Source organism: Symphalangus syndactylus, chromosome 23 (genome assembly GCF_028878055.3).
Source record: "Symphalangus syndactylus isolate Jambi chromosome 23, NHGRI_mSymSyn1-v2.1_pri, whole genome shotgun sequence".
Classification (NCBI taxonomy): domain Eukaryota; kingdom Metazoa; phylum Chordata; class Mammalia; order Primates; family Hylobatidae; genus Symphalangus; species Symphalangus syndactylus.
This window is the reverse complement of record NC_072445.2, coordinates 70,075,566-70,100,918: the sequence shown is the minus strand read 5'-3', so window position 1 is coordinate 70,100,918 and position 25,353 is coordinate 70,075,566. Positions and strand designations below refer to the sequence as shown.

Genomic DNA, 25,353 nt, shown 5'->3' with positions numbered 1-25,353 from the left:
TCTCAGCTAGAGAAGGCCAGGAACCGGAAAAATACAGAAGCTGTGACTCACTGAAGACTAGGATAACCTCTACTCAACAGGCTATGGAAGGCCTCATGATGTTAAAACACTATTTCCCTAACAGACTATAGAAAGGTGATTTTCCCCCCAATCATTTGAAAACACACACACACACACACACAACCCTCCCAAACGTCCAACCTTCCCCACATATGACTCAACCTGGCAGCGCTGGCGTCACCAGGGAACAAATCAGGCAGAATCTCGGTAGCCTCAGCTGTCCAGAACCATTTGGGTCCAGAGGACCCCAGAAGAATCCTGTTGCAGAGCTGCCTAGTGAGTTTCAACAGTAAAATTAGACTCAGCCAGACTCTCAGGGCACCCTAAAATATAATCAAAGTAAAGAATTCACCAAATCTTTCTAGAGTCAGGCCCAACCTACCCTAAGACAGACTTGTCCCTGCTGGGCTAGGCTGGGCTGGACCCAAAGGGATCACCCAGAGATATTGGGAAAAGGGTTTGGGAAAATGGTGATTTTCTTCCCCAGTTCTCTATAAATACAGACTCCACTCTTCCTGAGTGAGATCAAGAGCAAGTTACATTAGCACTGCCACAAATTCTACCATACAACAGCACACAGTGGGACAAGTCTCAGAGACAGGGTCATGAACTCTGTAATCCAGTTTTCCAAATTAATCCCCTTACTCCTCCTGCTCCATCCCCAAATCATGGTTAACAAAAATACAATCATGCACAGATCTGAAAGAACTCATGGGGTCCAAATTGTGTAGAGTCAGGGTCTGATAAGGGCAGAAGACTCGCTGGCTCTCAGAAGGACCATTTGCAGAAGGGAAGGACTGAACAGGTAAGAAGTAATGTATCCCGCTTTCCTGGACCTCTTTTTTTTTTTTTTTTTGAGACGGAGTCTTACTCTGTAGCCAGGCTGAAGTGCAGTGAGGCTCACTGCAACCTCCGACTTCTTGGTTCAAGCGATTCTCCTGCCTCAGCCTCCCAAGTAGCTGGGATTACAGGCATGTGCCACCATGCCCAGCTAATTTTTTTGTATTTTTAGTAGAGACGGGGTTTTATCATGTTGGCCAAGATGGTCTCAAACTCCTGACCTCATGATTCGCCCTCCCTGGCCTCCCAAAGTGCTGGGATTACAGGTGTGAGCCACCGCGCCCGGCCTCCTGGACCTCTTTTTATACTTCTTTTCCTTCTCTACCTCTACAAACAAAAAATAAATGAACTACTATCTGTGGTTTCATGAAAGCATATTTGTTTATATTTTAATTCTTTTGGGAAAATAATCCAATAACTTAAACCATATAACTGATAAATGACACTTGATTTTTATTTATTTATTTTGGGCATGGGAATAAAGACCTTCCCTCCCGCTACAATGTTTGGAGGTAAGGGATTAAGGGGACGAGAATGTGCATGAGATGACTAGGAAGCAATACTGGAAGCCAGACAAGTATATAGGGAACACCTGATAACTTAGCTCTCAGAGCCCCCACATAAGAGATCTGTTACATAAATACTGGATTACTCAGCTGTTCTCATAAAACAAGCACTGGATTCTATCTTAATTGGAAGAGTTACTTAGAGGTCTCCTTTATTCCCCAGGAACCATAAAACCCTCTGCCTTAGCATGCCACGTCTCTTCCTAGAGGACAAGGACTGTCACCATGTTGCACAGGGAAAGGCTGCAGGTCTAAAGGTGACTGGACTTCCAACCGATGCCACTGGACATTGATGACATGTCAAAAATGAACCAGGCCAGTGCAAATTCATCCCCCTCCACCCACCCCCAACAAATAAATGAAGACAAAAACTTCAAAGAAGATACACTACTTAATAGGAAAACAAAAGAGTTTCACACAAGAGCATAGCATTATTTATTTACAAATCTATTGCCAGTAGTACTCAATGTCCTACTACTCTATTACATCTATATGGATAGATAAAAACAGTAATTCTTAGTATTTTAGGAAGTATAGTTTTTCAGAAAAAAACATGTCAGGGTTTTGTTTTCCCAGAAAGACAGATCACCTGAACAAGACTGAAGAAATCATTATCAAATACTATTTTTTTTTTTTTTTTGAGACAGGGTCTCACTCAGTCACCCAGGCTGCTGGAGTACAGTGGTGCAATCACGGCTCACTGCAGCCTCAGGTGATCCAGGCTCAAGTGATCCTCCCACTTTAGCCTGCCGAGTAATTGGGACCACAGACCTGTACCACCACACTCGGCTAACTTTTTTGTAATTTTTGTAGAAAAGGGGTCTCACTCTGTTGCCCAGGCTGGTCTCAAACTCCTAGCCTCAAGCTATCCTTCCACCTCGGCCTCTCAAAAGTGCTGGGATTATAGGCATTGAGCCACTGAACTTATCCTCAAATAATATTTATTTCTATCTCTACCTAGTCCATCAAGAAGATTTGCGATACAATGACTAGTCACCCAGATCCTCAAAAGATGACAGTATTGGACTCCTATACCCCAGAAAAACAGATAAACTAGGGCTGTGAAAAGGAAACATCCTTGGATTTATTCAGTCAAATAAATGTTTATTATACACTTGCTATGTCCCAGGCACTACCCTGAGGAAATGACAGGAACACGATTTTGTGACCAGGAACTCAAGAATGACTTTGGCCTTCTATAGAGTGATCATAGCTGAAACCAGACAGCACTGGGATGGGTGAGAAGTTGGCTACAAACAACTATTTCAAGAAATGTGACTGGAAAGGGAAAAAGAGAGGAATTTTAAAAGGGCAATGTGAAATCAAGGGAGGATTCTACTTTTTTCTGTTTTGCTTTATTGTTGTCTGTCTCTAAGCATGTATAAAGGCCAACAGAAGGAAGCCTTTAGTAAGACATGAACACCTGAGAGAAGTCCTCACAAAGGTAGGGGTAGATGGGATCCACAGCCCAGGTAGGGGATTGGTCTTAGCATAAATACAACCTCTTCCACTGTGATTGGGGAGGAGGAACAGTTTTGGGCAGGAAGCCCCTGGGATTCTCCACTTACATCTCTTTTATTTATGATGTAGGTGGCAAGACCACTTGCTAAGAGTGTGTGTAAATGCTGTGAAAGGATGAGAGGTTTGAAAAGCATGAAAATGCTGAAAGTACATTCTGCAGAGATCAGAAGCGGGTACTGATGAGGAAAATTCTGGAAGATTCCTTGATGGCCCAGCTGAGCTGGTGACCATGGATTTATAGGGGCACAGATCTGGATACTGTGATTTTCCCCAGCTGGCCCCAGCAACTCAGGTCAAGCATTACAGGAGGTAGAGAGTTGACACTGCCCAAGGCTGAGAAGCTGCCGAGCAGATGCTACAGAAGAACAACGATACAACTGAGCACACCAGCGTGACAGTGACTGAAGATCACAGAAGCTCCTGACAGGTGCAGTGGGGGTGAGTGAGACTGAGAAAGTTGAGAGACTATAAGCAAACAGTGGGAGGCCTGCACTTTGGATTTCAGAAGTGGACCAGTTCCAACACTGAGGCATTTCAGTGTTACTCTTCCAGCCCCCAGCACTACTTCTCTGGCAATAGTTGGACCCTCCTCTGGACAGCCCCACTTTCTCCTTCTGTCCCTTCGGGTTACTGTTAGCTTGCCTTTGCTCCTCACCACTCCTTGTATATTCCCTAATCCCCTCTGCACCTTTCTTCATTTGAGCTATCTGGCATGACTTCTGATTCCTGCTGAGACATACACCATATCACTCACATGGGGTTTTCATTAAAATTAATCTAAAGCCAAACATGGCCTTTTGTCTCGTTTTGTCTTTTGCTAAAATTATAATACAATGAAAGTTAAATCATATGCCCTCCAAAATCACAAACCTTTAAAATGAGAAAAGGCCTTTAAAAATTCATCCATGCTTACAAAGGAAACAAAGGGGCAGCCTTGTGCAAAGTGTCACTGTTAGCAAGCAGCAAAGGGAAAAAAGGCCTTCAACGCTGCACTTGTCACTGAGTGCTTAAGATGTGCCAGGCACTAGTCTTGAAGCTCTCTGGATCCACCCTGAGCAGCTCACCTTCTCATAAACTGAAATCCAGTCTTCCCTAGTCCTGTGTCCAGTGTTCTTTCCATTATTGGCACCAAGATTTACTGTGGAAAATATTACACAGAAAAATTGATAAACCCAAAAACAAAAATAAAGCAAACTGGATGATGTATTTTTAATCTGAAATGCTACCATGGGAATTAAGGTAAAGGATGTTCAGGAAGCTTTTGAGCTGGCCTAATATAATTTTCCAGGAAAAACAAAAAAATAGAACTGTCTAACAAATCAGTTCCAAACTCTTCTGCCTGTCAGTCAAGGCACTCCACCAATAATCCAAAATGCACTCGCTTACCAGCCCGTGGGCCTTTGCTCCTGGCATGCAGTCCAGGTGTTCACACGCCTTCCTTCATCAAGCTCTTATCACCAAAGCTTCCCAATTACTCTAGCCCCAAAGGATCCTTCCCATCTCTGAGCTTCTGCTGGACTTACACTCAATACTACAGAGTTTAGTTCTTAGCTATTCTTTAATTGAGAGGGCAAAAATATCCCTTATGAATCCAGGCTAATATTATTTGATTTTTAATATATGTGTCAGGCATACAGTAAGACTGGAAGATACAAAAACAATTAAAACTAATCCCGATCCAGAATGAGTTTAGTCTTTTACTGGGGTATGTAAACACCATTAATAATATTGCCCCTAACACAACAGAAGTGCTATAAGACAAGTGCTAAGTGGTTATAGGATTCACTGAGTTGGAAAATTTCAAGGCAGGAAGGATTTCAGAGATAATCTAACTGCATGTATTCTCTGAATACACAAAAAAGGAAACAGTCCAAAGCATCTAAGCAACTCAGCCAGTACTATGAAACAGACCAGATTAGACCAAGGACCAGTGTACAGTTGCTTTGACGCCTAAGCCAAAAATACCTTTTGACTCTGTGATTTTCAAATTGAGATCTGCCAGGCACAGTAGGTCACACCTATAATCCCAGCACTGGGAAGCTGAGGCCAGAGGATCACTTGAGTTCAAGAGTTCAAGACCAGCCTGGGCAACACAGTAAGACCTCACCTCCACAAATAATTTTCAAAATGAGCCGAACCCGGTGGCATGCACCTATAGTTCCAGCTACTTGGGAGGCTGAGGTAGGATTTCTGGAGCCATGGCAGTCAAGGCTGCAGTGTGTTGTGATTGTGCCACTGCACTCTAGCCTGGTTGGCAGAGCAAGACCCCCTTTCAATCAATCAATAAACTGAGATCGAAGGATGCCAATGTGTGTGTCACCCACTGCTTTAAGATTCATAATTTCCCGGAGGGCGCAGTGGCTCACGCCTGTAATCCCAGCACTTTGGGAGGCCAAGGCGGGCGGATCACGAGGTCAGGAGATCACGACCATCCTGGCTAACACAGTGAAACTCTGTCTCTACTAAAAATACAAAAAAATTAGTTGGGCGTGGTGGCAGGTGCCTGTAGTTCCAGCTACTCGGGAGGCTGAGGCAGGAGAATGGTGTGAACCCGGGAGACACAGCTTGCAGTGACCAGAGATCTCACCACTGCACTCCAGCCTGGGCGACAAAGTGAGACTCTGTCTCAAAAAAAAAAAAAAAAAAAAAAAAAGATTCATAATTTCCCTACAATTACTTTTAAGTTTGTGCATTCATATCAATAATTTTAAACTATACTCTAAAGCATATGATTAGAGGTCAACACTACCACCACGTGATTTCAGCAGGCAGTCCAGAGGGTCCAAGAACATATTCCCCAGGATCTGAGTACAATCAACATCCTAGTACGTACACTGCTTAGCAGAGTGATCAATGAACGTTATTTCCCAGTTTCAAGATCCTCTCAACAGTGACCTAAAGTTCATCCGTTCAATAAACATTTAAGCACCTACTATGTGGCAGACGCTGGACTAGGAACCCTGGCTAGATTAAGATGGGTAAACTGGAGAATGAGTGGAAAAGTAACTGAGAGAGCACCTCTGTAACTAGCATTTCCTGTATGGCCTAATCTTGCTGCTGCTTGACACTACAAAGTTCTTTGCTAGAAGACTATTTTTTCAGTACCAACTTCATTTTCCACATGATTCTTACATAACGGGCTTCCAAGAACTTAGCCAGTTAATAACCATCTTTTAGAAAAGTAATACAGTTGACCCTTAAGCAACATGGGTGTGAATGAGGCAGGTCCACTTATACACGGATTTTTTCAACAAAAGTTGCACTGAGTGTGCCTGCATCTCCCACTTCCCTTTCACTTCCTCCATCTCTTCCATCTCTGCCACTCCTGAGACAATCCCTCCTCCACAATCTGCTCATGAAGACTACGGGGATAATAACCTTCATGATGCTCCACTTCCATTTAAAGAAGAGTAAATACATTTTCTCTTCCTTGTGATTTTCTTAACATTTTCCTCTCTCTAGCTTACTTTAAGAATACAGTATATAATACGTATAACATACAAAATACATGTAAGTCAACTGTTTATGTATCAGTAAGGCTTCTGGTCAACAGTAGGCTATTAGTAGTTAAGTCCTGGGAAAGTCAAAAGTTACATGGCGAGTTTTGACTGCGTGGGCATCCCTAACTGCAGTGTTGTTCAAGGGTCAACTGTAGTTCAAAATGGCATTCAGTACAGGAAATTAAATACTTGACAAGAAAAAAAGATCCACTTTCTAAAACTGCCAAGAGTTGTTCCAAGTCACACTGGGGGACCTCTGCTTCTCTGCTTAATATTTATTAAGTTTCTACTTAGGCAAACAAGTGAACATGTAAGTACTAAGCACACATCACCCTCTTTCTATTACTACTCTGGGAATCGCCAACTTTTAGCAGAAAAAAAATCATCTTTGGGAAGATTCTGGCTTTCAGTTGATTTGTCATTTAAAGGAGTCAGTTACACAAAGCATGGGCGAGTACATACTAACATTCATAAACAAAACATTATTATGCATTAGAAGACAGATCCACATGAGCTCAAAACTAACCTTTCAACATTGCACAGAGCAAACAAATGATTTAATTAAAGTGTGGCTAACTCAGAAAAAATATTTTTTAAGTGTTCCTTGTAAGTTTACTCACAGATTCATAAAGGCATCAAACTTAAAATTTCTCAGACATTAGTAGGTTGACCTTTGGCAGATTAAAAATAACTTCCATTCAAAGACGAGTTCTTTCAAGGACTATTTCTCGGAATTACTAAAGTGTTTTCTTAACAATTTTGGGATACAGAGCTACGCATCACCAGGCTTCCAGGCTGCTGGTGTGCGGATCTGGAGCCGGCGCGCAAGGCCTCGATGGCTCAGGCTCTTTGCTCGAGCATTCTGAGCCGCCGCTCCCCTCTCCGTAAAATGGGGTCACACGGCAGCGTATACCCGCGCCAGGACCAAGTACGTGCACGCAAACGCTGACCACAGTGGCAGGTGCCTTTTAAGCGCTCAGGGCGGCCGGAGCGGGATGCACGCCTAGGCAGACAGGAAAAACCTGCCTCGCGTTCACTTTTCCGGAGAAATTCTCAAATCTCACGGAGTGGCAGCTGCGCAAGGGCGAAGCGGCGCAGTCGGGGGCCAGCTCCGGCGGGCGGGGCCTGGAGTCAGCCCTCTGCAGCCCACGCCCCGCACCGGCGCAGGTGGGGACCGCAGGGGTGGAAACTGCGGGGGTGGGAGCTGCGGGTGTGGGCGCGGAGCCCAGCAGGCGGCTGACGACGGGGATGGGGGCGGTGGGGCTGGGAACCGCGGGGCGTCGCGGGGCCCCGCAGGTGACCGATGGCGCGAGTGGGCGCGGCTGTCCCTTCACAGCTGAGGCCTGGACGGACGCCGCCGGCGGCCACCTCCGTGCAGCTGACGTCCCTGTCCCGCTGGCCTTCGGCCAGGCCCTCCAGCCTCCCACACATACCTCCAGCCGTCCTGCCGCAGCTCACGGCCGGCACAGACAGGGCCCGGTAGGTCTCGCCGAAGACTCCGCGGCCGCCAGCTGCCGGCGCCTCACTTCCGCCCGCCGCGAGCGCCGAGCGCGTAGATCTGCCTGGCAGTCGAGCGCCGAGTCCTCGATGGGCGGAGCCTTCATGGGAGGGTAGAGGAGGGGAGGAGACTGGCGGGGGTGCGGGAGGTCAGCAGGGGCCGTGGGCGGTGGACGCTGGAATACCTTGGGTTCCGAGGGACCCAGCTTACTGAATGGACACGAGTAGGAGGTTTTTGCTGGGCGTCTTTGCGGTAGCAGGAAGTGGGGAGCGGTGAGGGAGGGAAAGAAGGATACAAGCTCAAGGGGCGGGCCAGGTGCACCATCCATCCTTGTGCCCTCGGGTCATCGCAGAGAGACTGTGGGATGATAGTGTGTTTGTGGGGCCACAGTTCATAACAATGGGCCCTGCATCGGGTCAGAGGACCGCTCTGGCACAGGGGGATGCACAAGGTCAAGAGAATGCATGGAATCAGAGGGCTGCACCAGGTCAGGGGGGCTGCACCGAGACCAGAGGAAGCATCAGGTCAGGAGGATGCACTGGAGTGTGCATCCCCAGGGGGCCACACTGGGGAAGGAGGATGCACCAGGTTAGGAGGCAGCACTGGCTCAGAAGGATGCACTGGAATAAGGGGACTGTACCAGGTTGGGGGGGGGTGAATCAGGTCAGGAGGAGGCACTGGGGTCAGGGGGCAACACTGAGTCAGGGGCAGCCCTAGGTCAGGAGGATGCATGGGGTCAGGGGGCTGCAGGGGTTTGAGGGCTGCACTGGGTCAGGGCGCTGTACCAGGTCAGGGGATGCGCAGGATCGGGGGGATGCCCGGGGTCGTGGGATGCTGGCGGTTGGGGGGATGCTCGGGGACGGGGGATGCTCGGGGTCAGGGAGTTCTCGAGGTCGGGGGGATGCTCGGGGTCGGGGAGTTCTCGAGGTCGGGGGGATGCTCAGGGTCGGGGGGTTCTCAAGGTCGGGGGGTTGCTTGGGGTCAGGGGATTCTCAAGATTGGGGGATACTCGGGGTCAGGGGGTTCTCGGGGTCGGGGGATACTTAGGGTCGAGAGATGTTCTACGTCAGGGAGATGTTCGAGGTCAGGGGCTACGGCCAGGGAGGAAGGACAATCTGGAAAGTGGGGGTAGTGGATTCTGGAAGCTAAATAGTTTCAGGAAGGAGGAATTGATAGCCAATGTTCAGAAGTACTGTGAGGCCAAGACTCCAGAGACAATTGAGTTTGGCATATGCCAGTCATTGACATCCTTGACAAAAGCAGTTTCAAAGGAGTGTGGGGAAGTTACATCTCGTCGAGGGGACTGTGAAAAGAATATTAAGTGAAGTGGAAAAAAGTAAGTTTCAACAACCTAGGTTGGCAGATTTAGCAATAAAAATACAAATACCCAGTAAAGTTGAATTGCAGATAAACAAGTAATTTGTAGTATAGATATATCACTAAACTAATGTTGCATGGGATATACTTCTACTAAAACATTGTTTTGAGAGGTGACAGCGTGCTGGCAGCCCTCACAGCCCTCGTTCTGGGCACCTCCTCGGCCTTGGCGCCCACTCTGGCTGAGCTTGAGGAGCCCTTCAGCCCACCGCTGCACTGTGGGAGCCCCTTTCTGGGCTGGCCAAAGCCGGAGCGGGCTCCCTCAGCTTGTGGGGAGGTGTGGAGGGAGAGGCGTGGGCGGGAACCAGGGCTGCACACAGCGCTTGCGGGCCAGCGCGAGTTCCGGAGGGGTGTGGGCTCAGTGGGCCCTGCACTGGGAGCGGCCAGCTGGCCTGCCGGCCCGCCTCCTCGCCCCCCGGGGCAGTGAGGGGCTTATCACCTGGGCCAGCAGCTGCTGTGCTCAATTTCTCCCTTAGCTGCCTTCCCGCGGGTCAGGGCTCGGGACCTGCAGCCCGCCATGCCTGAGCCTCTCTCCCGCCATGGGCTCCTGTGCAGCCCGAGCCTCCCGGACGAGCACCGCCCCCTGCTCCATGGCGCCCAGTCCCATCGACCACCCAAGGGCTGATGAGTGCGGGCACTCGGTGTGGGACTGGCAGGCAGCTCCACCCATGGCCCCCCTGCGGGATCCACTGGGTGAAGCCAGCTGGGTTCCTGAGTCTGGTGGGGACTTGGAGAAACTTTATGTCTAGCTCAGGGATTGTAAATACACCAATCGGCACCCTGTATCTAGCTCAGGGTTTGTGAATGCACCAATGGACACTCTGTATCTAGCTACTCTGGTGGGGACTTGGAGAACCTTTGTGTCCACACTGTACCTAGCTAATAGTGGGGCTGTGGAAAACTTGTGTGTCTAGGTCAGGGATTGTAAACGCACCAATCAGCACCCAGTCAAAATGGACCAATCAGCTCTCTGTAAAATGGACCAATCAGCTCTCTGTAAAATGGACCAATCAGCAGGATGTGGGTGGGGACAGATAAAAGAATAAAGGCAGGCTGCTTCCTTCCGCTTCCACAATGTGGAAGCTTCCTCCCGCCTCCGCTCTGTGGAAGCTTCCCTCCGCCTCCGCTCTGTGGAAGCTTTGTTCTTTCGCTGTTTGTGATAAATCTTGCTACTGCTGAGTTTTTGGGTGCACACTGTCTCTATGAGCTGTAACACTCACCGCGAAGGTCTGCCGGTACGTTCCTGAAGCCCGGGAGACCGCGAATCCACCGGGAGGAACGAACAACTCCAGATGCTTTGCTTTAAGAGCTGTAACACTCACTGTGAAGGTTTGCAGCTTCACTCTTGAGCCAGGGAGATCACGAACCCACCAGAAGGAAGAAACTCCACACACGCCGCCTTTAAGAACTAACACAAACCGCGAGGGCCCGCGGCTTCGTTCTTGAAGTCAGTGAGACCAAGAACCTGCGAACGCCGGACAGAGTTTTAGTATTTGTTAGTGTAAGTACGGCCTAAATATTGCACAGGACATACGTATACTAAATTATTATTCATCTGAAATTCACGTTTAACTGGATGTTCTGTATTTTCATCTGGCTACTTGGACAACCTTTGCGAGTTTTGTGACAAAGGGAGCAGAGATGTGTGGTAGTTGCTAGAGGGGCATGGCGTCAAGGAAAAAAAGTCTGTTTTAAGATGGGAGCTATTAATGAAATGAGTAAAGAGGGAACTGCTGGTGCAGGAGACAGGGAGCACCTGCAGAGCAAAGTCTGAGAAAAGTAAGAGGGTAGGACCTATTGCATGAGGGTAGAGGTTCTTAGAAGCCAACAAGAGTTGAGCTGTGTAGAAGGAGAGTGAGCAGAATGCGAAGCTACAGTTGTGGTGGGTTGGTAGACATGGTGAGAAGAAAGTGAGAAAATACTCTTCTGGTTGCTTTTATATTAGCGAAGGAACCAACAAGATCATCTGTGAGCAGGGGGTGGGGGCAAGGGAGAAGTGAGAAGGGGTGAGATTATCAGACATCGTGAGGCAAATTTTAAGGATACGTAGTCAGATTGCCAGGGAAGGAGAATGCCCACTTGGGATGTGTGGTCTTAAGTCTCAAATGGAACCAGTCAGCCTGCTTGGGTGTGTGTTGGCTGCTCTAGTGCAGGCAGGGAGTTAGTAGAAAATTAGTTGTAAGTGAGATTGGAGTTTGACACAGAAGATGGAGCAGGGAGCAGAGGAGTTTGGGATCTATGCAGGGAAATGGCATTGGACAGGATCATGGGGTTTCAGCTGGTATGACAAAATATTTAGATGGATTTTTCTGGTTATCCTGGAATTGGCCACTTGCACTGGGAAAGAAGGCAGATAACTAAGGTGACCACATGTTCCACTTTGCCTGGGATGGCTGATTTGTCTGTTATGATGGCTTAATTATTGAGTGCCCTTTTTACTGTCAAAAGTGTTATTTAGAGAATATATAGTCACTCTTCAAGTCTCCCCGCACTATAAAGAAAGCCCCCAGGCCAGGCGCGGTGGCTCATGCTTGTAATCCCAACACTCTGGGAGGCCAAGGCGGGTGGATCATGAGGCCAGGAGGTTGAGACCATCCTGGCTAACATGGTGAAACCCCGTTTCTACTAAAAACATAAAAAAATTAGCTGGGTGTGGTTGCACATGCCTGTAATTCTAGCTACTTGGGAGGCTGAGGCAGGAGAATCGGTTGAACCCTGGAGGTGGAGGTTGCAGTGAGCCAAGATCATGCCACTGCACTCCAGCCTAGGCTACGGAGTGAGACGCTGTCAAAAAAGAAGAAAGCCCCCCAGCAATTGGGTAAGACACCTCTTGGAGCTTGAGGAATTCACTCAGCTGTTTTAATCTGGGTTAGTACTTGCTGGCCCGAGGCATCCATGAGCCTGTGCTTGCTGCTGTCAGAGTGGAGCTGAGCATCATTGTGGAGTTCTTGGCACAGTTGGGCTGCCCTCAGGACTATATGTGACCAAGAGTATGTGCCTGCTTTTGGTGCAGAAATTCCCAAAGGTAGGAGACCTGCTGGAGAAACAGTTGGAGAGGAGGGTGGCCGGGAAGCAGCTACACAACCATGCTGTGGATATCACAGCCTCTCAGCTCAAGAACTCACACATATTCCTCACACAAACTTAGTATTTGGCCCATCTATGTGTCTTACACGAATGCCTGCCCAGCAGAGAGCATCCACAGCAGGGCACGGAGCAAATGGGGTGATTCAGCTAGGGCAGGTCAGGCAGTCTCTGCACAATGGGCCTGTGAATAGAATGGCCATTCACAGGGTTGGAGGCTACAGGGACCCACTGAACAAGGCAGGTCTAGACAGTGCCTCTGTCCTCTCCAGCCACAGAGGCCAACGGGAAGCCCATGGTATGGTGGCTGCCGTCCCTCAAGAAGACCAAGCAGCCAGTTGGTGGCAAGTTGATTTCCATAAGCCCAGATGCATATTCTGGGTTTGGGTTTGTCTTCCTTGCTTGTAGAGCCTTGCAGCCATGGCTGCCCTATTGCTTACACAATGCCTTATCACAGGATTTCCCATAATACCACCTTGGACCAAGCACCCTTGTAAGAGCGAAAGAGGTAGACAAAGGGGATGTGACTGCAGGCTCCACTGGTTCCACCATAGATAGCACACCCCAAACTGCCACCCTGATAGGACATCAGCATGGCCCCACAAAGGCACAGCGAACACTCCAGCAGGGTTGGCAGCTGTGCTGTGGGATGCAGTATACAGAACCTAATATCAGTGTATGGCGCTGCATCCCCAGTAGCTAGAGTCCTGGCCCCTGGGATGTGCCGAAGATGCTCTCCTGGGTGACACAAGGTTGACTAAATCTAAAAGACTCTCCTTATTTGGGATCCTCATGGGTCCCAGGCAACAAAATGTGGTTGTGGTTATGAGTAGGAAACGGGAGGGAGGATTATTTCTGGAATGCAGGGGACTCACTGGGCATCTTTTGCTTGCTTGGTGATACCAGTAAACGGGTGATGCAGCAACCCTGGCCTGACAAGGAATGATAACCAAGGGCTCAGACCTCACAGGGAAGAACGTCTGGGTCACTTCGTCAAGGAAGCAGCCTGGGCCACCGAAGTGCTAGCTGCGGGTGAAGAGAACCGAGCCGGGTGATTAAGGAGGATGATGAAAATCACTGTAGCCTTAGAACTAACTGCAGCAGTGGGCATTATAGCCCGACCTACTGACCCTCCCAAGGTGGGTTTTTTCCCCCAGTAAAGTATGACTGGACACCATCCTGAGGAATCAGGGTCAGGACACAGATCTGTAGCACTGGATCTGCCATGCCAGGCAGGACGGTAGCGGAGGCCATCAGCGCCCATACAGATTCCCCCAACTGAAGGCTGCTTTCTGGGAACACCTGCATCTCTCTTTATGCTTGAGGGATTTCTTTCCGGAGCAGAGAAAGCTGGAATCCCTAGAGAGTTAATTCAGAAGGAAGGCCTCGGCCAACGGCAGGCAAAGAGTTGGTGTGTAAATGCCCTGGCGGGGCTGCTCTTGGCAGGGGTAGCTTGTCTGGTTGCACGTGCCCCATTGCGTGGCAGAGTCCCAGGGAGCTGCTCCAGTCTCCCTCAGGGAAGTGCCCCATAGCACACCTTTACTGGCCTCCCCACTCCCCTCCTGCTCTTTCCTGCTGTCACCTCCCAAGTGAAATGCTAGCCCTGGATCAGCTTCTGGGGGAATCCAGTCAAGGTTGTTATTATCACAGACTAAAAACAACCTATACTTATTACAATTCAAACATATATATTTGTTATTAGAGACAGGGTCTCACTCTGTCACCCAGGCTTGGTTGCAGTTGTGAGATCCTAGCTCACTGTAGCCTTGAACTCCTGGGCTTAAGGGATCCTCCTCCTCAGCCTCCAGAGTAACTAGGATTACAGATGCATGCCACCATGCCTGCGTCATTTTTGTTGCTGTTTTTTGTAGAAATGGGATCTCGCTATGCTGCCCAGGCTAGTCCCAACCTCCTGTGCTCAAGCAATCCTCCCATGGCATGAGCCACCACACCCACCCTCAAATATCTATGTGCTGAATTGCACACTTTTTAGGGAAATACATTCCGGAACAAAAAAGTGATGTGGAATCTAGCGTGACTTCATTTTTCTCTCCTTTTTATCAGAGGATGTGTTGAAGTGCAGCCCCAGTATGCAATCACTTGACTGTCCCCAGCATCATCGATTATAAAGAGCAGGGGGGAAGCTATGAAATGTGAATCCGAGGCTTGGCAGCAGCATTTGAAAAAAATAAAGTGAGAAATCCCTGGCAGCGGCGCACCCTCTTCATGGTGAAACCAAACCCTCTGGGTCTCAGTGACGTGCCATTTCCCAGGTTAGGTGATCCTGCCATTAAGCCGGGATGTATGGGCCTTGAGAACACACAGATTTTTCCTGGATTAAAAAAAAAACAAATAACACTGTATTCCTGAAACAAAAACACTCAGAAGAGGAAAGAGACTCTTTTGTTAATATAAAGAGTACTGGTGGTGGTTTCTTTCTTTTTTCTTACATTTGTGGTCCTAATTCCAAAGCCAGCTAGCAAACATTAGTGCAGTATATGCAGAAGTTGGCAGCAAGTAAAATCATTAAACCTAAAGTTGCAGTAGTAGCTGTTGGAGCAATTGAATATCGTTGCATAGCTTTGTGTTTTCAATTCTGTCTCAGGTTTTGTTTGACCTGGAGAGAAAGAATAACTTTGAAGCATGAAATCCCTTTGCAAATAGTCTTTAGAAGTACTAGGAGAGACACAATTCGCTGTTTTTAGATTTTTTTTATGTTAAATCAACACCTTTTGTGTTCTGTACTGTATGGCACATCAGTATGTGGTAAACTATAATTAGCACAGAACCTAACCCTCAGAACTACTATAATTTGCTGTATCTTAGAGATCCTTTTTACTGAAGACTAATGATTATTTGGTCTTCTGTTATTCACAGGCTCTCAACTCCATGCTTGCAGATTCCTGCCTTATTCACTGTTGTAGATACCACAGAGCTTCCTAGCAGTTATTCAGTACATCAGGCCGACCATTCGATAACAGCACTCACCACAACCTGTAAATATAGTATTATCTGTTTGTTTTCTAAAAATATTTCTGTCCCCTCACTAGAATATAAACAAGAGGATGGATGCTGTAATGCTCATCCATGCCACACACATAATAGATGCTCAATAAATACGTGTTGCCTCAAAAACAAAAATAAGAATACAGTACATTATGATAGTAGCAGAGTTGGAGGAGATGCCTGTTTCCAGTTGTCCAGTTCAAAATATGCTGAGTGGCCACTTAAAGACACAAAATTATCAGCAAAATTTGATATGTATGCATCTTGACAATAAATGGACGATTGAGATGTTTCACCAAATACCACCCAGCATTGCCATGCTTTGCTGGAGGCTCTTGTGTTTTAGGATTACAGGACGGTTTGAAATTCTGCAGGACTGCAACAGTTTCAACTCTGTTTTAGCAATTCCTGGATTGGACCTATTGGTTAAGGAAGCCCCTTACATCCTTTTGTTTTAACCTTCATCTTACTACGGTGTGCTCCTAGCAAATGCCTTTAAGTGAACTTAACCATCATCTTTTATGTTGGCTTCAGAGGTTTTTATATTTGGAGCTCTGTATATCAAAAGTCCTTAAAATAGTCAAATGTCTCCAATCAATTTTACAGCAAAACAGAGCTCTGTGGTTTTCTATTTACTTGCTATTTGCATATTTTAATAAGAAAATTGTAAATAAAGCTGGTTCTCCAGCAGGGATATGGTATTACAATAGTGTTACTCCAACCATATGGCCGTGCTGCCATCCAGCACAATGATGCAGATGTGTTTTGCACCTGTGTTTATATCTGGGCGTCTCTGGCAGTGGGTTGTGTCTGTAGGTGGTCCAGAAGGAAAGGAGAAATTGAGGAGAGGCACACACTGCCAGAGATACGAGAGCCCAGTACCTGGAGAGAGGGAACAACTCAGTCAGAAAGTGAAAATATCTTTGCTTAGCGAGGACCTGGGTTCTCTCCCAGCCCTTCCAGCCCTGCCCTGTGCTGCAGAGGGCAGGAATAACCTAATTATGTGATTTTCTTTGAATAAGAATTTAGATCTCTTTATGTTCTAAATGAAGGATTTCTAACGGACCGCATGATAGCATTTTAACTTAAATTGCTAGCTGGGAGTGGGTGGTTGATTTTTTGTTTTGGGCTGGTTTGTTTGTTTTGTCTTGTCTTTTGGAATTCTCCATTTGAAGGTCCTCTTTATTCAGTGGGAACAAGGCCAATTTGCATTTTGTCAGTGATGTCAGCAGTAATAGAAAAGACACGGGAAGTGGCACCATCTTCCCAGTTTTACCCACTGATGTGATGGTGTGCCATGTAGACTGAGTCTTAGGGCAGTAGCCGCTGGCTTGCCACTCTGCACCTCCGCTGTCCAGGCATATCACCCCACCCGGAGCAGAAGCACCAGCTGCAGCTGCACATCAGAGGGAGACACGGTGCTGGCCTCTGGCCTTTGCTGCAGGATCTGAGCCTTGCTGACACTCATTTATGAAGGCGTCCCACTGCCGAGGAGCATCAGGATTGCCTTGCATATGAAACGTGGTATAAAGCCTGTCTTTATACCTCATTTCTTTTTATCTAACATGACATGAATTTTATCTGAGTTTTTCATTGCTCAGCTAGTACCTTGGTTTCACACAAACCCAGTAAAATATTTTTCACTCCTTAACAGCAGGTTTCTCACCCTCTGTGTTTGGTAGGTTTCCCCTAAGATGCTATTTGAGCTGCGTTCCGCTCGCAGGCACACGCTGTAATTTCTGAAGGTGATGGCATTCACCAGAGTGCAGGACGTCAGCTCCAAGTGCCCACCAGTTGTGTCCTGGCCACTCTCCAGTGGAGGTCCCTGGATATCTGTCCTGCCCCCTGCAGGTAGTTGCCTCCTGTGAGCTCATCTTTGTACTGTCTGTGGTACTAAAGGATGAGGAGTACGTGCAGGATTAAAGATAATTTTCAGGACACACTAGCCAACAGTGTGAACCTTTGTTCTTCCTGACCGAGCCCTTGTAACAAAGATGAGAACATAGAACATAGCCAGTTAATTTGAGTATGAATTTATTTTTTCACAGCTGGTGAAGAAAATAATAAAAATGTTTAGCAGTGAGAAACTAAAAATGAACAAACAAAAATATCCACAGCCCCTGAAAAATCAAGAGTTGACTATAGGACTGTTGGTTTGAAAAAAAAAAATTACATTGAAAATTCCAAACCTTACATTCTAGATCCTGCCTGATACTGACCCTGATTGTTTGACCTCTTGAGAGTTCCAGTTGTCTCATTTGAAAAGTAAGATAGTTGGATAGGAGAAACTCAAAAGTCCATTTAAGCTCAAAAACCCCATGATTTCACTTTTCTTTGGTTTTTTTTTGTTTGTTTGTTTGTTTTTTGTTTTTTTTTGTGTGAGAGAGTCAGGCTCTGTTGCCCAGGGTGGAGTGCAGTGGCGCAGTCTTGGCTCACTGCAATCTCTGCCTCCCGGATTCAAGCTATTCTCCTGCCTCAGCCTCCCAAGTAGCTGGGACTACAGGTGCCTGCCACCATGCCCGGCTAATTTTTTGTATTTTTAGTAGAGACGGGTTTTCACCATGTTAGCCAGGATGATCTTGATTTCCTGACCTCGTGATCTGCCTGCCTCAGCCTCCCAAAGTGCTGGGATTATAGGCGTGAGCCACCGCGCCCGGCTGCACTTTTCAATAAACAACGATTCTGCAGCAAGTCTTGGCTGAACTTTGGGACCTTCTCTTCTGGCGACTTTATCTGGCCATCTGTGTAGAACAGGACATATGGGTGGTGGTAGCGGAGTTTTTCCAAATAACTGTGTATACCAGCAGCGGTAGTAGATCACACTAATTGTTCTGCTATTCAATTAAAGGGATTTTTTTTCTTCCAGATGCTTCATTCTTTAAATGTGTTAGCTATAGGGCAATCCATTTTAAACTAGGGACTTAGTTGCTTTCTCTGATCTTAAAGCAGATTGCTGGTACTTTCCTGTTTCTATAACTTTTTGCTCCTCTGTCCTTTCCACTTCCACACCTCCCCAAAAGCCTCTGCTCCGTGAACTAATAACGTTGCTTTCTTGTCCCTGGCTAGGTTATGGACACAGAAAGCCAAACCACAACAGGTTAGATGTGAAATATAGTGATAGAGGAAAACAATATAATGTTAAATATGTGGGTTGCATTTTCAATTTTGCATTTTTATTGAATTCCTGATTTTCCATAAAGTAATTCTCCCTGAGCTTGGCCACATTTTTTCTGACCCCAGATATGTGGGTCTGTGTTGATTTGCGGTATTGTTATGGTTTATGTATATGTTTGACAGGGTGCATATTCATTCCACTAACATTCATTAGAACTCAAATGAATGCACAGACATGAATGATAGATGTAAGCACACGTGTCTGCTTTCCTTCTGATAAACAATAGCTTTTCAGGACTCTGTAGACTAGTGAGGATTTTCAACAGAGTTTTATTTGAGAACAAATGGAGAATCTCTCTTCAATTATATAATTAGAATTAAATCCTAGAAAGGCACCTCAATGGATGGTAAACCTTTTTGCAGACTTCATTTTCTGAAAGAAAATGCTAGTAATTGCTGCTTGTTCCTGCACATTGTTTTGTTCTGGATATGTTCAAATACAATTGTTTCTGCTGTTAAGTGACCTCCTGTTTGCAAGCATGTATTTGTTAAACACATTGAGAAGGAAGTTTTCATTTTTTAGGAAAATCAGTTTTGAACTAGAATTCATAGACCATGCTCTCCTTGGTGACAATGTTGGATTGCTTCAAAGCACTGGTCCTCTTGCACTGCCGAGTGGAACGATGACTAGGCACTGTGTGACGAGGCACCACGCTGATTAGTATCCAGAAAAGAAGTCCTAAGCGCCATGTAGCTTTCTACGCTCTTGCTTTACATAAATATGCTGGTAACTACTGACTCTCAGTTTTGCCAGTGATTTTGATAGTAAACATATTTTCAGGCCAGAAACTCTACAATGTAAAGTAGGATATTGCCCCCACTCCGAAGCCAAAAAAAAAAAAATTGGGAATGAAATGCGTGACTGTATCAGCCCTTGCCCCTCAAATGGGTTTTGGCATGCTTTAAGAGAAATAAAATATAAATTAATTCTCAAAGAATTTAGGATGCTCTTCCAGAAAGAGACGAGTCAGCTCCCCACATCAAACAGGGGAGTCTTTCACATATTTAGTCCATCTTCTATATTTACAGAATTCTCACATTACTTTCTTTTCTTGGTTTACAACAATTCAGTACTTTTCTTTAAAGCTGTCTAAGAAATCTGTGTTTCACAGATCCTAGAGGCAGTGCAATTCTCAACAGCACTTACAACGAAGGTTTATTTTCACACAAATTGTCCAGCTACTAATTCAGAGAGGTCTTCTGTGTATGCACATTGGAGTAATTTAAGCTCAACTGTTTTCAAGTCAACAAATATTACATCTCCCTGTTACACCCCAGGCATTGTTCCTTCTTCTACACGTTCTTTCTTGCTTTCTATAAGTTAGGCTAATCCACCATTAAAGTACAGACGCGATAATACAAATTATTGTTGAAATACTAATTTTCCAAAAACAAAATAAGGAAAACATATTTTGAATGGTGAGAGGTGTGGACGATAAATGGAAAATCCAGGTTTGTCTTCTTTTTTATTTTTTGTGCCAGGTCTTGTTTGCTCAATGTTTACAATTGGGATTGATACAAGTCAGTTACCTAAGAAACTCTGTTGGAGAAAATAGCCACTAAAACTCTGAAGAATCTGTCTTCCTTGCTTATTTTTCAAGCACACTCTAACATATTTAAATCAGCAAATTTCTGGCAGAACTGAATAAAGGTCTGTCCTACTGGTCAGGCTTATGTGTAAACACAGTTATGTAAGCAGTACTTGAGGGCAGAAATTGTCCCAGGCACAAGCTATTGTCACAACTAATCTTTTTACAATGCAAGATGAATTAACTCACGACTTTAAAATGTTGTGCCTCATAGTCTATTAATCTTTCCATCTTTTAATGCAAAGTTATTCATACTGGAAAATTATATATTATAATTCACATTGTATGTGTACAGTCACATACACATTATTGAGACTTCTATTGGAAATATGTAGAAATACTATGTAGGCATTTGTAAACTTCAGGTGATAAGTATACAGTTAAATACACATCATGATGACTATTTTTGTGAAATGATTATAGCTAATTATTCAAAAGTGTTTGAAATCTGTATGTACATCTTGATTAGGAATCTAATAACTACATATTAGAATTTTAAATTATTAGAAATGTTATGTTTCACATTTAATGAATCTAAACTGACCTTATAAAACATAATTATAGAATGCAGGTAGTTTTTAATGGAATCAAGGCTTTCTAGTTTATTCAATGAAATTTCATGTTTTCTTAGCTTACAAACTAATAGCAACGTCAATTTAACTTTTACAAACCTAAGCTCCCTTATATTTTAAAGTAGAAATTAGAATATTTCCCATTGTAGAAGCATTTTGTGATGTAAAAACATAGCATTTAGTGAAGTACTTCCACCAAGTCTTAGCAATCTGCTTATTAAAATACGAAATAACGAAATGTAAAAACATTTAGTAATTTTGATCAGTGAACTTATGCTGACATGCTTTTTGCATATCTGTAATATATTAATAAATTGCTAGTAATATTGATAATCTAAAATAGTTTCCAATTGCTGAGGAGCACTTAGAGATGAAAGCCTTCTTTCGTGTATAAAAATTATGAGAGTCGCAGAAGTGAAAATTGCCATCTATTTTTGGTTACGCACACACCCCAAGTTCTCCTCAGGCCATGATAAACATAATGCACGGAGATCCTAATGGCCAGTCCAGGAATGCCCCGCGTCCAGAAGCACTGAGTAGATGATGGCCACCAGGACATTCCACAAGGTTGAAGCGAGCACTTAAGTCTGCAGATGAGGGTGGTGACAGACAGCAATTAGGAAATTGATGTCAATTTAAAAATTCCTTTTGTATGAAAAATTCATCTTCAATTTATAAGGATTGATTATTATTCCTGTGCCTTTTTATTTCCTGAAAGTCACACTTCAATATTAAGAAGAAAGAATTTTACAAACCCAAAAATGGCTGACAGCAGGCAAGTGAGAACTATTAGTTAACTGATCAAAAAAAAAGAGTGGAAGTGGACAGAGACGAAAACTGGCAATAAACTGATTATAATTTCCTCTGTGCCTTCCTCCCTTCTTCCTTCTAGCCCGCCTTTATATTATTTTTTAACAGAACAAATTTTCCTGGGAAAACTAGAAGTTTTTTTGTTCTGAAACAGTAACAAGTAACTTCCGTGACTTTGTCATTTTAGCTTTCACTCTTGGTGAAGCTCAAGGCAGTGGCAGATGAAGGCAGGCCTCTTGAAGCTCCAAGTCACTTTTCCCTGCTCAAAGGGCCTCCCACTTCATCATGGGCAAGCCTCAGCTGGCAGGTAGCCCAAGGGAGGGCTGTGGGTCACTGCCCACCACGTCCTCTAGCACATCCACACATGTACACATGCATACCCCACGCCCTGCATACACACACCTGCATTCACATGCATGGATACACGTGCACGTATTCAAGCACACGTGCACATGCATACACCACCCCCCACGTACACACACCTGCACACTCAGGTACACACAGATGCAGACATGCACACCCACCCACATACATGCATACATCCACACATCCACGCATACACGTACACATGCAAACACTCCTACATCCACACATCCACACTCACATGCACATATGCACAGATGCATACACATACCCACACACATGCATGCACACATCCATATCCACACCCACATACAGTATTAAGAAAAGATTGAAAACTTAAACTGAATTTGGAGGTAGCAGCTACTAATAAGAGTTGCAGTGAGCTAACTGGGGACAGGTCCCACTGGAAGTCACAACGGTGGGTCTCAGGAACTGGGGGGAAGAGGCTGCAGGGGCTCGGGCCTTTAGGGTGTTTAGATTCCATTGTGTCGTAGCCTTGTTTTAACCTACCTTGCATCATTCTGTCTCATCAATCATAATTTAAATATTTGTTTTCTCTACATCTCTTTGATCTTTTCTGTAAATTGCGGTCTTTGACAGAATTTTATGTAAAAAGAATGCTGACAGTGGCATTCGAATTTTTAAAAAAATTCTGTCTGATTAACACATTTCTCTTTTGTGGCTGAACCACTCGTCATAGGAGGATTGTTCACTAGTCCTTTGCTTTCAACAGCTCTTAAGATCATTTGTGGATTGTGTAACTGGAGAATTGTGTTTGGGAGGGTTTCGGCTTCCTGGCCACAAGGCATCTTCTCTCCCATCTTGCAGTAAGTTGACCATCTTTGCGCTGGATGATCCTCAGGCCTGGTGGTCTGAGAGGTACCTTGCTCTCTTAGTTATAGTACCTCTTTCTGCGTATGTTATGAGAAAGTGTTCAGAAGAACCAATGTATTTTCCCAAGGAAAAGAAATCAGGAACCTGGTGTATTTTGCCTGATGCTTTAGATAAACTAATCCAAATAGGTGAGTTGTCTGTTGTTTACAGTTGAATGTCAAACAGAGAAAGCTGATACATAGATCCAATAACTCTGTTATCCCACATTGTACAAAGACTCCAACTTTCTGTCTAAGTCATTAAGTTTCAAGAGAAAGCAAAGATGAGAAGGTAGTTCATACTTACGCTTTCCTGTTTTGTTTTGTTTTTTTTTTGCGTGCCATTCAGCAACCTTGTCCCTCCTTGGTGTGCTCTGCAGGTGTTGGCCCACCCTCTCTCATGTAAATCCTTCTGCTTCGACTTCGCATTTTGTGAGGCATAGTTTTGAAATTTTAGAAATTAATTGCTTTTGGGCAGTGCCTAGATTCAGCTGTGAATGAGTCTGTGCACAGATTGTAAAACATGCTCTGGACTCATTCGTCTCTGTTGAAAGGAAATGGCAGCCTCTTGCCATACCAGGAAAGGGTAAGTCACAAAAAGTGATTTTGCTCTTGTTTATTCTGTGACGTACATTTCTTTGAAAAACATTTTAGTTTTTCAACCCCAGAAGGGAAACCATCAGCCATGCTAAAATTTATTGTTAAGCCTAGCAAAGTGGAAATGATGGTGGAAAATATTAAAGAGGTATAATTTTTATTCTTTGAGACTTTGTACAAATAGTAAAACATGCCTTTCCCCATATCAGTTAAGACTTATCCACAAAAGCCCAAGCAGCCAAATGGACTCTTAACAACCCAGGTGTCATTTATTTTCTTAAGATATAATTTAATATAACAAGACAGAAACAGCCAGAGGTTCACTACCAGGAAAAAAATGATATGGTCATGAATAGTGTGATTTGCATTTCACTTTTTATTTTAGAATGGCTGAATGAAAAGAAAAAATGCTGGATCTATTTTAATCTACCAAGTGAATGAATGCTTTCTAGCTTGTTTTCTAAACTGCTCAGAGGAGAAGAATTGCTGCAAGAACCCTCCTCTGTACTGGATTAAATATTCTGCAGGGCCATCCAAGGTTAAGTCTCTTCTTTATTTAAACTGCAGCACATTTCCTTTTTTTCATACTCGGTTCTCTTCCTTTGTGTATATTTTTAATAAACTTATTTTCCTTTATCTTTTTCTTATTTCGTTTAATATATTTTTTAAACAAGTGAGCCTCAGAGAATTATTATGAATCTCAATTGCATATGTAAAAATACTTTCATAGTCTATGAAGATCTATAAAAACATGAAGTATTGCCGTTTTATATGTGCAGCATATCTTATGATTCTGCATTTCAAATGCATAATCAGTATCATGTGAAAAACCCTAATTATCTTATTTAGCTCACAAGGGTATATTCAAAATAAGTGGTTCAGCTTAGCAATATTTGCATAGTCCAAACAGATTTTTCCCCTCTTTGACACCTTTAATTTTAGGGCAAAATATGTATGGAAAAAATTCTATTTATGAATTACAGTAAAGCATTAATAAGTTATTTCAGCCAAGAAGTCAGATGCCTTTACATGTTTTGTTAAATGTAAAGATAGAATTTGATTGTTTGACAGTTTAGTGCTATCACCAATTTATAAAAAGTAACTAAAAATAGCAAATTTATACCATTAATTTTTTGATTAATATGTACAGATGAAGTTTCTTTTCTTTCTTAAATCAGTTGCCCACATGAGAGATCCAATGTTTTTCCAGCTTTTACTTTCAGCTCACAGACATGGCCACCTTTTGCTCCACAGAAAGTTCTTATCATTTTCCATTTCAAGGTAGATTGATGTGCAGTTACCATGCTAATCAATTACGCCAATAGCAGAAATGCATATAAACCAAGAGAAAGTAGCTCTCAAGATTAAGAAAATGACCTAAGTTCAGTCTCATTTTAAAGACAGAAAAATGGAAATGTATTTGCCTTTCAATGGACACACTTTCAGGGTATTGAATAAAAGTAATCGTCTTTGATAACTAAGTCTACCAAACGTGTACATGTTTTCAACCATTCTAAATCTTTTTAAAAATATGTATCATGCAAAATGCATCAGATTTTAACAATTTATTCTCTCTAGTTTAGAAATTAAAGATGCATACATCCAAGATGAAATCAAAAGTCAGTATTAAGGTATAAATTATCTAAGCCAGGTATATAAATTTAATTTTTGCCAAAATTTTGTTTTTACATGAATCCATTGAAATAGAACCTTCTGTGAATGGTAGGCAACACAAAATTTATAGTGGTGGTAAATTATTAGAGCGACATAGTATAGCATCTTGGAAAGTAAAATTTCACCATCAACCTTCATATTCCTAACAATGCCAGTGTAACACGCACATTTTGAAATTTGTATGAAGCCCCAGTGCTACAGTGATGAAGCAAGCTCCTTTTTAATTTTAGTTTTTTTATGTTAATCTGAC

The 25,353-nt window shown here is 44.2% G+C and overlaps 2 protein-coding genes across 9 annotated transcripts in view; one reads left to right on the top strand and one right to left on the bottom strand.

Moving 5' to 3' along the window:
* Nucleotides 1-8,199, bottom strand: part of EXOC2 (exocyst complex component 2) — a 200,575-nt gene extending 192,376 nt beyond the window's left edge. For 6 of the 8 annotated variants that reach the window (XM_063633017.1, XM_055264365.2, XM_055264366.2 and 3 more), the window contains exon 1: nucleotides 7,921-8,076. The gene's annotated coding sequence lies outside the window, so the exon portion shown is untranslated. Of the gene's footprint in view, nucleotides 1-7,107 lie in introns of all 8 variants that reach the window. The other 2 variants (XM_055264364.2, XM_063633016.1) reach the window with 2 other exon arrangements.
* Nucleotides 7,323-25,353, top strand: part of LOC129473671 (uncharacterized) — a 167,196-nt gene continuing 149,165 nt past the window's right edge. The window contains exons 1-2 of the mRNA XM_063632820.1: nucleotides 7,323-7,415; nucleotides 7,461-7,654. Coding sequence (XP_063488890.1) covers nucleotides 7,323-7,415; nucleotides 7,461-7,654 — 287 coding nt within the window. The remainder of the gene's footprint in view (nucleotides 7,416-7,460; nucleotides 7,655-25,353) is intronic.